The 14164-nt window shown below is 39.3% G+C and overlaps 1 protein-coding gene across 1 annotated transcript in view; it reads right to left on the bottom strand.

Annotated features, from left to right (window-relative positions):
- The window catches only part of PFDN1 (prefoldin subunit 1), a 66253-nt gene that overhangs the window by 23536 nt on the left and 28553 nt on the right, over window positions 1-14164 (bottom strand). Inside the window, exon 3 of the mRNA XM_004744816.3 lies at window positions 11165-11249. Coding sequence (XP_004744873.1) covers window positions 11165-11249 — 85 coding nt within the window. The remainder of the gene's footprint in view (window positions 1-11164; window positions 11250-14164) is intronic.

Here is a 14164-nt window from a genome sequence, read left to right as displayed (position 1 = left end):
GCACCAAAGGTGAGACCTGAAACCATAAAAGTCCTAGAAGAGAACAAAGGCAGTAACTTGTTTGACATCAGACATAGCAACTTCTTTCTAGATTATAACTCCTGAGGCAAGGGAAACAAAAGCAAAAATAAACTATTGGGACTACATCAAAATAAAAAGCTTCTGCACAGAGAAGGAATCTATCAACAAAAGTAAAAGGCAGCCAGGGCACCTGGGTGGCTCACCCACTTAAGCGCCTGACTCTTGATTTCAGCTCAGGTCATGATCTTGGGGTCCTGAGACTGAGTTCAGCACTGTACTCCATGCTTAGCAGGGAGTCAGCTTGGGATTCTCTCTCTCCCTCTCTCTCTCTCTGCCCCAGGCCCTGCTCAGGCACATACTCTCTCTCCCTCTCTAAAATAAATAAATAAAATATATCAAGAACTTGTTAGACTCAACACCCCAAAAATGAATAATCCAATTAAAAAACAGGCAGTAGACATAAACAGACATATTTCCAAGAGAGACATACAGACATCCAACAGACATACTAAAAAGGCTTAACACTGCTCATTAGGGAAATGCAAATCACAACTACCAATGAGAGATCACCTCACACCTGTCAAAATGACTAAAATCAAAAACACAAGAAACAACAGGTGTTGGCAAGGATGCAAAGAAATAAGAACCCTCATGCAATGTTAGTGGGAATGCAAACTGGTGCAGTTATGCTGGAAAACAATATGGAGATGCCTCAGAAAGTTAAAAGTAAAACTACAATTTAGCATCACTCAACTAGGTATTTACCCAAAGAACAAAAACAGTACTAATTCAAAGGGATACATGCGCCCTGATACTTACAGCAGCATTACCTACAAGAGCCAAATTATGGAAATAGCCCAAATGTCCACCAACTGATGACTAGATAAAGATATGGTATATATTATTCAGCCATTAAAAAAAATGAAATGTTGCCATTTCCAATGACATGAATGGAGCTAGACAGTATTATGCTGGCAAAATAAATCGGTCAGAGAAAGACAAATACCATATGATTTCACTCACATGTGGAATTTAAGAAAAAAACAAATAGGCAAAAGGAAAAGAAAGAAAAAGAGGCAAACCAAGAAGCAGACTCTTACTTATAAAGAACAAACTGATTGTTACCAGAAGGGAGGTGCGTGAAGGGATGCGTTAAGCAGGTGATGGGGATTAAGGAGTACACTTGTGATGAGCACCTGTGACGTATGGAAGTGCTAAATCACTATATGATACATTTGAAACTAAGGGTATACTATATGGTTTGTTTGGATTTGGGGGAGGGGGCTGAGGATTTCATTTATTTATCTGAGAAAGAGAGAGAAAGCATAATCGGGGGAGGGGCAGAGGGAGAAGCAAACTCTCCATTGAGCAGGGAGCACAACATGGGACTCAACGTGCAGCTCAATCCCAGGACGCTGGTATCATGACTTGAGCCAAGAAGGTGCACCAGTACACTGTACGTTAACTAAACGGAATTTAAATGAAAACTTAAAGGAAAAAGTTAATACCTATCACAAAAATTAGGGTTATAGCTATAGGAAGGGGCAGGGATGGCACTGTGATTAAGGGAAGAAAAGAGTGGGAGAGCCTGATGCATGTCAATTTGTATTAAGCTCTATGTATTTTGAGGTGGTTTTTTTTAAGATTTTATTTATTTATTAGACAGACAGAGATCACAAGTAGGGAGACAGGCACGCAGAGAGAGAGGGGGGAAGCAGGTTTCCCCGCTGAGCAGAGAGCCTGATCCAAGAATCCTGGGATCATGACCTGAGCAGAAAGCAGAGGCTTTAACCCAATGAGCCACCCAGGCGCCCCTTTTTTTATTTTAAATGCTATATTTCACTACAAAATAAATGACTAATTTCTTAATGGATTCTAAATTTTGAGCTATGCCAGCACTGAGTATAATTCTTGTTTAATGTGTTTTTTAAAATCCCATCACTGGGGGCGCCTGGGTGGCTCAGTGGATTAAGCCACTGCCTTCGGCTCAGGTCATGATCTCAGGGTCCTGGGATCGAGCTCCGCATCGGGCTCTCTGCTCAGCGGGAACCTGCTTCCCTCTCTCTCTCTGCCTGCCTCTCAGCCTACTTGTCATCTCTCTCTGTCAAATAAATAAATAAATATCTTTAAAATTAAAAAAAAAAAAAAATCCCATCACTTGCTCTTCTCTCACCTGTCCTTCTCTCGAAACATCACAGAATCACTGTCTATCATGTAATAATGTCCATCTGACATCACCTCCAAAGAGGGGTTCCCATAGTTTCCACAGTGGTGCCACCTTAAAAATGAAGTACTCAGGGCAAAACATGGACATCCAGCCAAGTGCCTACCAGTTACCACCCATGCTATGGAAAAAATGATCTTCAATAGGCAGAGTAAAACTTTCTCAATCATGGGAACTCCTCCAAAACATTTTCTCATCAGAGTCTCAAAACTCAGCCAACTGCAGAATGTCACAAGCACCTCCTACCAGTTGCCCTGCCACTATTCTTCCTCCTTGTTTCAGGAACCACTATCTGACCAAAATTGTCGTTTTTTTGTGCAAGAGTTGGGACTTTTATAGTTTTTTAGATTTTATTTACAGCATGAGCTACAGAGCTATTTCACAACCCTGAGATTATAATATTTTGCGTCAGAAGCGGCATTATGCAGGCCAGAATGTCCTGGGTTTCCTTACTCTTATTTTTATTATGTCACTGCTAAGTTAACCAGGGTAGTGGAAGGTGTGGTGACCACGTCAAAGATAAAGGAGAGAAAGTGGCCACCCAGTACACGTGGGTGTCTAAAAGCTAATGAGGACTTTAGACTAAATGCAGATGAGGCTCAAGCAATAATTGCCCCTCACCTGGAACAAGGGAGCAAACCTAAGCATGAACCTGGTTTTCAAAATGCGCTCAAACACATCACTGAAAGCTTACAGTTATCTCAAGGATTCCAAAACGTTGAGATTCATAAGGCAAGAGGGTCAGAAATTGAGCTCTAGGCTCATCTGAAAGCTGAATCCAATTTTTTTTTTTTAAAGCAAAAAAAACTCCATAAATTATACCCTTCTTACTTCAAAAAAAATGAGCAAAAAATACAGGAAGTATTTTTTTTCACTCTTTAGAACATATTTCCTCAATCAATAATGTTGTAACTCAACTTTAACTAAAACTGAATTTTCTCAAACAAAACAAAATAACAAAAAACAACTTCTATATTCCCACTGTAGCAATGTTGTACATTTCAAAAAGAAAATTATTTTTACAAAGACAGATGAGAGGTACCTGGCTGACTCAGTTGGTGGAGAGTGCAACTCTTGATCTTAGGCTTGTAAGTTCAAGCCCTGCATTGGGTATAAAGATAACTTAAAAGTAATTTTAAAATCTTAAAAAAAAAAAAAAAAACAGATAAGACTCAGAGTCATGGGGGCACCTGGGTGGCTCAGTGGTTAAAGCCTCTGCCTTCAGCTCGGGTCATGGTCTCAGGGTCCTGGGATCAAGCCCCACATCAGGCTCTCTGCTTGGCAGGGAGCCTGCTTCCCCCCTCTCTCTGCCCACCTCTCTCTGTCTACTTGTGATCTCCCTCTGTCAAAGAAAAAAATAAAATATTAAAAAAGAAAACTCACAGTTATGATTCCAAATCCCAATTATACTCATGTCATTTAAGAAATTAAGCTTTTGTACTTTTCTAACAACATACACTGTATTATGTATCATATATACTTTCAGCTATTTTACTTAAAAATTACTAGAATTTTTTTAAAGATTTTATTTATTTATTTGACACAGAGAGAGAGACAGTGAAAGAGGGAACACAAGCAAAGAGCGAGAAGCAGGCTTCCCGGTGAGCGGGGAACCCAGGGTGGGGCTCAGTCCCAGGACTCCAGGATCATGATCTGAGCCAAAGGCAGATGCTTAACCAAATGAGCCACTCAGGTACCCCCCCGAAAACTATCAGAATGGGTAAAAAACAGACATAAATAACATGGTTACTCTATCATACTAAAGCCATCATTTTATATTTTCTCTTAAACAAGATCAGCATCATTGGTCTATACTAATTACCATTAGGATTAAATGATGTTTGTTCCTCCCAGAATTTGATTTATAAAGATTTACCATCTTTATAAAGGACAGATAAAAATCTAAAAAACACTATTGTACTGTGAATCTGTTAATGAAAATATTTTCTCATCAATCCCAGTAAAATAACTACGGTTCAAAGAATAACCCAACATTTGGGTAGTATTTTGTAAACACAGGAGTGTTAAGAATAAAAAGACAGAAAAGACAGTAAGACTACCTGCCCAATTAGCTAGTACTTGCCTTTACCCTTGCAGTAAGTAACATAACTCCCTATATGAAAGGAACATTTCAGGTACTAATACCTGAAAGAGAAAGAGGAGAGAGAGAGAGCAAGCAGTGGGGAGGGACAGAGGGAGAAGCAGACTCCTCACTCAGTAGGGAGACCAACACAGGACTTGATCCCAGGACCCTGAGATCATGACCTGCGCCCAAGGTAGCCGCTTAACCAACTGAGTCACCCAGATGCCCCCAGGAAACCCTATTTGTAATTATCTCAAGTGGTGATAGTTTTTATGCTCAAATTACCATACTGTGGTATGAAACTGATAAAATCATTAGAGAGAATAAGGAAAAAGGACCTGATTTAAGACTGAGGAATCAGAGGGGCGCCTGGGTGGCTCAGTGGGTTAAGCCGCTGCCTTCGGCTCAGGTCATGATCTCAGAGTCCTGGGATCGAGTCCCACATCGGGCTCTCTGCTCAGCGGAGAGCCTGCTTCCCTCTCTCTCTCTGCCTGCCTCTCCATCTACTTGTGATTTCTCTCTGTCAAATAAATAAATAAAATCTTAAAAAAAAAAGACTGAGGAATCAGAAAAAGCTTCCTAGAAGTAGCCCTAAACTAAGATCTTGAGTATTAATATATGGAGCCACTAATAACTACAGGAGGAGAAAGTTCCCCAGTGGAGGAAATTATTTTTTCCAAAGATCTAATAGAAACAAAGAAAGCACAGCAAGTTCTAAAAACAGAATTATTTCTGAAAGGCTGGAGTATAAAATGTAAAAGGCAGCAAAGAGGGGCACCTGGGTGGCTTAGTTGATTAAGCAATTTCCCTCAGCTCAGGTCATGATCCCAGGATCTTGGGATCTAGCCCCATATTGCTCTCCCCACTGGTCGAGAGGCTGCTTCTCTCTCTCCTCCCCATTCATGCTCTCTCACTATCTGTTTCAGTTTCTCTCAAATAAATAAAATCTTTAAAAAAGAAAGAAAAGAAAAGAAAAAAGAAGGCAAAGGAAATGAGGGAGATGAGAGAAATAGACAGGAGTCATTTCACAAAAAGCCTTGAAGGTATGTTAACAAGTCTGAACTTTACCCAAGAACAATGATGGGTTTTACACAGGCATAACAGGACCAGATTTCCTAATATGTAACAAAGGATATTCTAGCTTAAATACATTAAAAGAATTGATGAGGGGGAAACCAGAGATGTGAAAAAGAAAAAACTAAAACAGCCAGTTAAGATGCTATTGCAGGGGTGCCTGGGTGGCTCAGTCGGTTAAGAGGCTGCCTATGTGTCAGGTCATGATCCCAGGGTCCTGGGATTGAGCTCCACGTCAGCCCCCCTGCTCAGTGGGAAGCCTGCTTCTCCCTCTCCCTCTGCCTGCTGCTCCCCCTGCTTGTGCTCTTTCTCTGTCAAATAAATAAATAAAATCTTTAACAACAATAACAAAAAGATGTGACTGCCAATGGTGGAAACAGTTGCTTTAAAGGTGGGGGTGGGGGGAGGAATTCCAGAAGGAAATACCACTTAATAGAGAAAATAGGGAAGAAATAATATTCAGAAATATAAGAATTTTCCAGAACTGGGGGGCCCAGGTGGCTCAATCGATTAAGTGTCTACCTTCTAATAAGGTCATGATCCCAATGTCCTAGCATGGAGCCCAACACGGGGCTCCCGGCTCAGTGGGGAGTCTGCTTCTCCCTCCCCCTCAGCTCCTTCCTTTCTCTAAGAAACAAAATAAAATCTTTTAAAGAAAAAGAAAAAAAAGAATTTTCCAGAGCTGATGGAAGATCTTAATCCTCAGATTCAGGAAACCCAACTTAAACCAAGTAGGATTAAGAAAATATGGGTATGGGGCACCTGGGCGGCTCAGATGGTTAGGCATCTGCCTTCGACTCAGGTCATGATCCCATGGTCCTGGGATAGAGCGCCGCATCTGGCTCCCTGCTTTGGCAGGGAGTCTCCTTCTCTCTCTCTCTCCCCATTGTCCCCCCTACTAGTGCTCTCTCATTCTGTCAGATTAATAAATAAAATCTTAAAAAAAAAAAAAGGAAAATAAAATAATAAAAAGACTAACTCCACACTTAAACATATCCCAAAGAAACCACAAAACATGAAAGACAAAGAGAATATTAAAAGTAATCAGAGTGGGAGCACCTGGATGGCTCTGTCCGTTAGGCATCTGCCTTTGGCTTAGGTCATGGTCCCAGGGTCCTGAAATCAAACCCCACATCAGAGTCCCTGCTCAGCAAGGAGCCTGCTTCTCCCTCTCCCTACCCCCACTTGTATTCTCTCTCACTATCTCTCTCTCTCTCAAATAAAGAAATAAAATCTTAAAAGAAAAGAAAGAAAGTAACCAGAGGGGTGCCTGTGTCGATTAGCCAGTTGGGCAGCTAACTCTTGGTTTTGGCTCAGGTCACGATCTTGAGGTCCTGGGATCCAGCCCCATGTCTGGCTCCTCGCTCAGCGGGGTGTCTGAGGATACTCTCTCTTCTTCCTCTACTCCATCCCCGACTCGTGTACAGGCTCTCTCAAATAAATAAATATTTTAAATAAATACATAAAAGTAACCAGAGAGGGGCGCCTGGGTGGCTCAGTGGGTTAAAGCCTCTGCCTTCAGCTCAGGTCATGATCCCAGGGTCCTGGGATCGAGCCCCATGTCGGGCTCTCTGCTCAGTGGGGAGCCTGCTTCCTCCTCTCTGTCTGCCCACCTCTCTGCCTACATGTGATCTCTATCTGTCAAATAAATAAATAAAATCTTTAAAAAAAAAAGAAAAGAAAAGTAACCAGAGAAAAAAGACAAAGGAACAACAATTAAGCTGACAGATGACTTCTTACCAGCAACAACAGAAGCCAGAAGTCAGTAGAATATTATATTTAAAAGACCTGAGAAATTCCCAGATAAAGCAAAATGAAACCTATCCTCCAAACTATGTATACAATAATAATGAGCACTTAACTACACAGAGAGTGATCACTAAACACCAGTGCCCACTAAGCTATAAAATGGAAAAACTGGTATGTATCACCATAGAGTTTTTTTTTTAAAGATTTTTATTTATTTATTTGACAGAGAGAGATCACAAGTAGGCAGAGAGGCAGGCAGAGAGAGAGAGAGGAGGAAGCAGGCTCCCTGCCAAGCAGAGAGCACGGTGCGGTACTCGATCCCAGGACCCTGAGATCATGACCTGAGCCGAAGGCAGCAGCTTAACCCACTGAGCCACCCAGGCGCCCTCACCATAGAGATTTGACACTTCTCTCTCAATAATTAACTGAATAATCAGAAAAAAAAAAATCAGTAAGAAACACAAAGAATCTGAACACTACAATTAACAATGTATGTATGCATTAGTTCACATGTGGGCTTGTGTACATGCATACATTTCAGGCTGAGGTAACAAAACTATAAGAGTACGGCAGTGCAAAGTATAGGATTACTCAAGGGGAGAGAAGAGAGGGTGTAGTGGGAGATACTATTAAAAATACATATTAGGGCAGTATTGGAAAGTATACTAAATGCAGAGATAGGGATCATGCAATTAATTAAATACTGGGTAACCTACAACGATAAGAGAAGTAGAAAACAAGAAAGTGGAAAATATAAACTAGAAATGGAAAGATAAACTGTCAAATGATGAAAACCAGTATACACATCATAACTCCTCTTTATTAAAAAAAAAAAAGTATAGTGGGGCACCTGGGTGGCTCAGTGGGTTAAAGCCAATGCCTTCGGCTCAGGTCATGATCGAGCCCCACATCGGGCTCTCTGCTCAGCAGGGAGCTTGCTCCCCCCTCCCCCGTCTGCCTCTCCGCCTACTGTCTAATAAATACAATCTAAAAAAAAAAGTATAGGGACACCTGGGTGGCTCAATTGGTTAAGTGCCTGCCTTTGGCTCGGGTCACGATCCCAGGGATCGAGTCCTGCATTGATTGGGGTACTTGGCTCAATGGGGAGCCTGCTTCTCCCTCTGCCTGCCTCTCTCTCCCTCTCTCCCTCTAATAAAAATATTTTTAGAAAATAAAGTTGTTTTTAAAAAAGTATATCCATGTGTATGAATTTGTTTATAAAATAAAGTTTGGAATGATACACACCAAACTGCAGAGGTGACATCTGGGGATGTGCAGGGAAGAGGGGAAAACACCATCTTCATTTAATCATGCTGTATTTATTGGCTATTTTTCTTTTTTTTACAGTACACATTATGATGCTTTTGTCATATTAAAAAAACATGTAAAATAAAAGATTAAAAAGAAAAAAACACAGTGAAATGTTCTAGCAAAGAAGATGTTTAACTGTGCAACATTTTTGTAGCTGCAATTAGCATTTCAAATAGTACCAACAAGCCAGCTAATCTATTTCTATTATCTGGCAGATTCAGGATACTCTACCAATATTTGAAAAACTCCAAAAAAAGGTAACTTGGGGAAAAAAATTTCCTGGGGTGTCTGAGAGGCTCAGTTGATTAATCGTCCAAAACTTAATCTCAGCTCAGGTCTTGATGTCAGGATCGTGACTTCAAGCTTACTTTAAAAAAAAAAATCCTAACATATATCAAAACTGAACAGTATGCTAAAATCATCTGTGGCAATTTTACCGTAATATTCTTTTCAATTATAAAAGTTAACACGTGCTTGCTATAATTTATCCAATGCAAAGATTATAAAAAAAAATAATTTCATGCCCATATCCCACCTAATTTCCTTAGGGTAACCAGGGTTAATGTAATACATATACGGACATATTTTTTTTTTTTAAAGATTTTATTTATTTGACAGAGAGAGAGAGAGAAAGCACAAGCAGGGGGAACACCAGAGGGAGAGAAAAAAGCAGGCTCCTTCCTCAGGAGCCCAACAAGGGCCTTGATTCCAGAACCAGGATCATGACCTGAGCTGAAAGCAGATGCTTAAGAGACAGAGCCATTCAGGCGCCCTCCCACTGACATATCATTCTGAATGTTTATACAGAGCTCTTACTTTCTGTGTTTTCATAAAAAGAGAGTCATATACACAGTACTTTACATCTGGTTACTTATTCATCAGGATAATTTTTAGATGTATTTACCTACAGCTGCAAAAACAGGTTTTCATTTATCTACATGAAATAGTTTTATTTTGAGTTTTTTTAAGTTACTTTGTTTGAGGGTGCCTGGGTGGTTCAATGGGTTAAAGCCTTTGCCTTCAGCTCAGGTCATGATCCCAGGCTCCTGAGATCAAGACCCACATCGGGCTCTCTGCTCAGCAGGAAGTCTGCTTTCTCCTCTTTCTCTGCCTGCCTCTCTGCCTACTTGTGATCTCTGTTGTCAAATAAATAAATAAAATCTTTAAAAAAAAAAAAAGTTACTTTGAGAACAGTAGAAGATATAAAATTCAATCTAGAACAGTTGGGCTAACAAGAATGATAAAATAGGACACAATAACAACATGGTCACTAAAAGTTAAGTTTTTCTTTTTTTGTCTTTTGCTTGCATGCTTAATTGTTTTGTTTTTACAAAACACCTTTCTAAGCTATAAATCTATTATCGAGTTTGTTTAAATTATGGTCAGTAGTCAAAAATAAACCTAAGTAACCTAAGACACTACACAGTCAGGCCATGCCAAGTTGGTGCCCCTAAGAAATCCCCAGGAGGATACAGGGGGTGTCTCACCAATTCCGTAGAGGGCTGAGTCAGATTCTGAACTACTGCCTCAAACAGTACTCACAAAAATTAGATAAAGTGACCTATGAAGTCATTGCAACCACCCCCATTTCAGGAAATCTTGGCCCCAAAGAAATAACAACCAGTCTTTTGCCCGGGCCAACTTTTACTATATATAGGATGGACCTTCTACTCAAGCCCAAGAAAAGGTCTTAATGTATATGGAAAATGTAATAAATTCCAATTATCCAAGAATTTACTAAGTTACTCTGTCATCACCTTTTTCCCTAGCAAAAAGAAACAAAGAGAGAAACTTTTTTCCTCATTGCAGAACCATCCTTCAGATAGTTATACCTATCTACGTTAGATGAATTACAATACGTAAGAGACAAACATCAAGACCCTTTAAATACTATTATCATTACCCACTCTCAAGCCAGCCCACCACAATATGTGGTGTTTAAACATATATGTGTTATCCTTTTTTTTTTTTAAGATTTTATTTATTTGTTTGACAGAAAGACAGCAAGAGAGGGAACACAAGCAAAGGGAGTGTGAGAGGGAGAAGCAGGCCTCCCACAGAGCAGGGAGCCCGATGCGATGTGGGGCTTAATCCCAGGATCCTGGGACCATGACCTGAGCTGAAGGCAGAAACTTAACGACTGAGCCACCCAGGTGCCCCCCACCCTTTTTTTTTAAAGATTTTTCTATTTTTACTGAGAGAGCAGGAGTGAGAGAGAGAACGAATGGGAGGGGCAGAAGGAGACAGAAAACCTAAGCACACTATGTGCTGAGGAGGGAGCGCAACGCAGGGCTCAGTCTCACCACACTGAGACCACAACCCAAGTCAAAACCAAGAGTTGGACACCCAACTTACTGAGATGCCCAGGCACCCCTGCTTTGTTTTTAAAAACAGACATGTTCTTTTGAAGGCAATGGAGAAAATACATTCAGATTAACAGCATCCCATCTTCAAAACTCTCTAAATTTCCAAGAGACTATTCTGTTTTCTTCCTTCCTTCCCTCCTTTTTTCGTTCCTTTGCAGGGAGAGGGGTGGAATCTTACACAGTCATGAATATGATTGGTTTATTGTTCTAACACAATTTGAAAAAATGAAAACAATATTACATGACTTTGGCAGGCATATGTTTTCACTTAACATCACACAGTGAGATAATTAGCTTTTTCTTAAAATTTAATGTCAATATTCACTTAAAACTTACCTCTAATTCTTTAATTTTTTCCTCTGCTATTTTCTGTTTCTCTAATAGTTGACTGTGAATTACCTCCTTGGACTGAAGAATAAACCTACAAAACACAAAAAAGTTGAGTATTAAGCCACATGACCACCATAATCATCAAAATCAACAGCTACATACCATAAATATTAAACTAAGAAAATTAAAACAATGATCTCCTAATTCAGGACCAATAAAATGCATTGCTATGTTAATGTGACAAACTCAGAAAACCATCACAGGCTTAAGCCTTGGCTGAGAAGAGCTAAAAATTTAAAAAACAATTCTGCTTACTACTCTAAGAAGGGAATCAGACTTTAAGATTCATAAATAAATGAAAAAAAAATTAAAGGGATAAAAATCTATCACAGACTAAGAGAAAAGTTAAATAACAAAAATCTCCCTTTTTATTTTTTCTATTGCCTAGATCAACCTTTATCTAGATATTTTTTAAACAATATTTATAAGTTAGAGCTCCCCCTCCAATCTTTTTAAACTTCTTTTTGTAACAGCACTAACTCATGACCTTTTAAAGTCACAATCAAGTACTGTGTTAGGATCAATGCATTAGTGTTTATAGGAGTTCCTCAAACAAAAAGCACTGTATAAAGCCTAGTATCTTTTATTATTATTTCCAGAGTTTTATAATACCTCTGAGAAGCTCAAAATGCACAAGTGGAAAATTTCAACTTTTTCCATTTTATTGTCAGATACATTATTTACAACTGATGAGAGGAAATACGCAGAAACTTTAAAAATTAACATTGAATACGTTTTGTGAACATACGTTCATGATTTTTGCTGTAAAGAAAGGAAGAAGAACTATTTTCTATCCTCAAAAAAGTGAATGAATTATTTCCCTTCTATTGGAATCAAGTGTCCAACTAGGCTATAACACATTTCCATTAAAGGCTGAAATTAATTAGGCAGATAGTTTCTTCACTTTTATAACTTAGAGTTTAGCAACAAAGAACTAAACTTCATTTTTTTGTTGTTGATTTTACTGAAGTACAGTTGACAAATAATATTCTATTAGTCTCACTAATAGTCTCACGTGTACAACACAGTGATTCAATATTTGTATATACTACAAACTGATTACCACAGTAGTCATCATCTCTAACCATATAAAGTTAATATATTATTATTGACTGTATTCCCCATGCTGTACATTATATCCCCAAGACTGAAGTTATTTTATAACTAGAAATTTGAACCTCTTAATCCCCTTGACCAATTTTTGCATCCCAACCGCTCCCCACCCCTAAACTCTGCATCTATGAGTCTGGGTTTTGTTTTCTTTGTTCTGTATTTTTAGACTCCACTGATAGAGAAATAACTTGGTATTTGTCTTTCTCTGACTTATTTCACTTTGACTGATACCTTTTAGCTACATCTATGTTGTCATAAATTACAATATTTCATTATTTTTTATGGCTGAGTACTATTCCTATGTGCATGTGGAGGGGGCGGGTATGTGTTTTATCATATATTTTTTGGCCATCTGTATGTCTTCTTTGAAAAAACATCTATTCACTCTGCCCATTTTTTAACTGGATTGTTTTTTGTTGCTGTTGTTGAGTTGTATGAGTTCTTCGTAATATTTTAGACAGTAACCCCTATCAGACATATGATTTGCAAATATCTTGTCCCATTCAGCAGTTTACCTTTTCATTATGTTGACAGTTCCCTTTGCTGTACAGAAGCTTTTTAGTTTGATGTAGTCCCACTCATTCATTTTTGCTTCTTTTACCCCTGCTTTGGGAGTTAGAGGCAAACAACAAAAACAAAAACAAAGCAAAAAACCTCACTTAGACTAATACAAGGAGCTTATCACCTGTATTTTTTTTTTATTTATTTATTTGACAGAGAGACAGTGAGAGAGAGCATGAGAGAGGAGGTCAGAGGGAGAAGCAGACTCCCCGTGGAGAGGGAGCCCGATGCGGGACTCGATTCCAGGACTCTGGGATCATGACCCGAGCCAAAGGCAGGTGCTTGACCAACTGAGTCACCCTGGCGCCCCTCACCTGTATTTTCTTATAGGAGTTTTATTGGATTAAAGTCTTACATTGAAGTTTTTAAGGCACTTTTAGTTAATTTTTGAATATGAAGTAAGATTGTGATCCAGTTTTCCCAGCACCATTTACTGAAGAGACTACCCTTTCCCTACTGTACATCCTTGTCTCCTTTGTCATAAATTGACTATATAGGCATGGGTTTACTTCTGGGCTCTCTATTCTGATTCACTGACCTGTATATCTCCCTTTAACAGAATGCCAAATAAGAAAACATTATCAAGGCAGCAATATGCAGTTTTCTCTACCAACCACAAACAACAACAACACAAAGCTAAACAAACAAAAAACCATCACAGTGCCTAGGGCAGGTTTTTACCAAGAGGATCTGTTATTATAGATATAAAACAAGTAAAGACAGACCACAAATGGCAACTCCAGCTTTGTCCAGACCAGTGGGAGAAAACTGTTCCTCTTCTTTATAAATACACCCTGTCATATATAATACAACCCGGTAAAGTTCTCTTTCACTCCACTAATAATCAACCTTGTTAATGTCCTTATGTGGACAGTCCACATGATTTAACTGATAACCCTGGTCTTCAGCAGTAGGCTGATCCCTTCGTTAAAATCATACTCATACAGTCACTGCCAAGATAGTGCATATTCAGGCAAAATAAGGATTACTATAGAACATTTTGTGACCAAAAATTCTTACTAGTCCAAGAGACAGGTGCTGTTTCTGGTAAGACTATGATTTATTGAATATTTTTCTCAGAACTATTTAGTACAGGGGAGCCTGAGTGGCTCAGTCAGTTAAGCAGCTGCCTTCAGCTCAGGTCATGATCTCCAGGTCCTGGGATCAAACCCCATGCTGGGCTCCTCACTAAGTGGGGAGTCTGCTTGTCCTGTCCCTCTGCCTCTCACACTGCTTGTGCTCTCTCTCTCTCTCTCAAAAATAAACAAAATC

This window comes from Mustela putorius, unplaced genomic scaffold (genome assembly GCF_011764305.1).
Source record: "Mustela putorius furo isolate JIRA1106 unplaced genomic scaffold, ASM1176430v1.1 tig00000145_pilon_pilon_pilon, whole genome shotgun sequence".
Lineage (NCBI taxonomy): Eukaryota > Metazoa > Chordata > Mammalia > Carnivora > Mustelidae > Mustela > Mustela putorius.
This window is presented reverse-complemented; position numbering and strand designations above follow the sequence as displayed.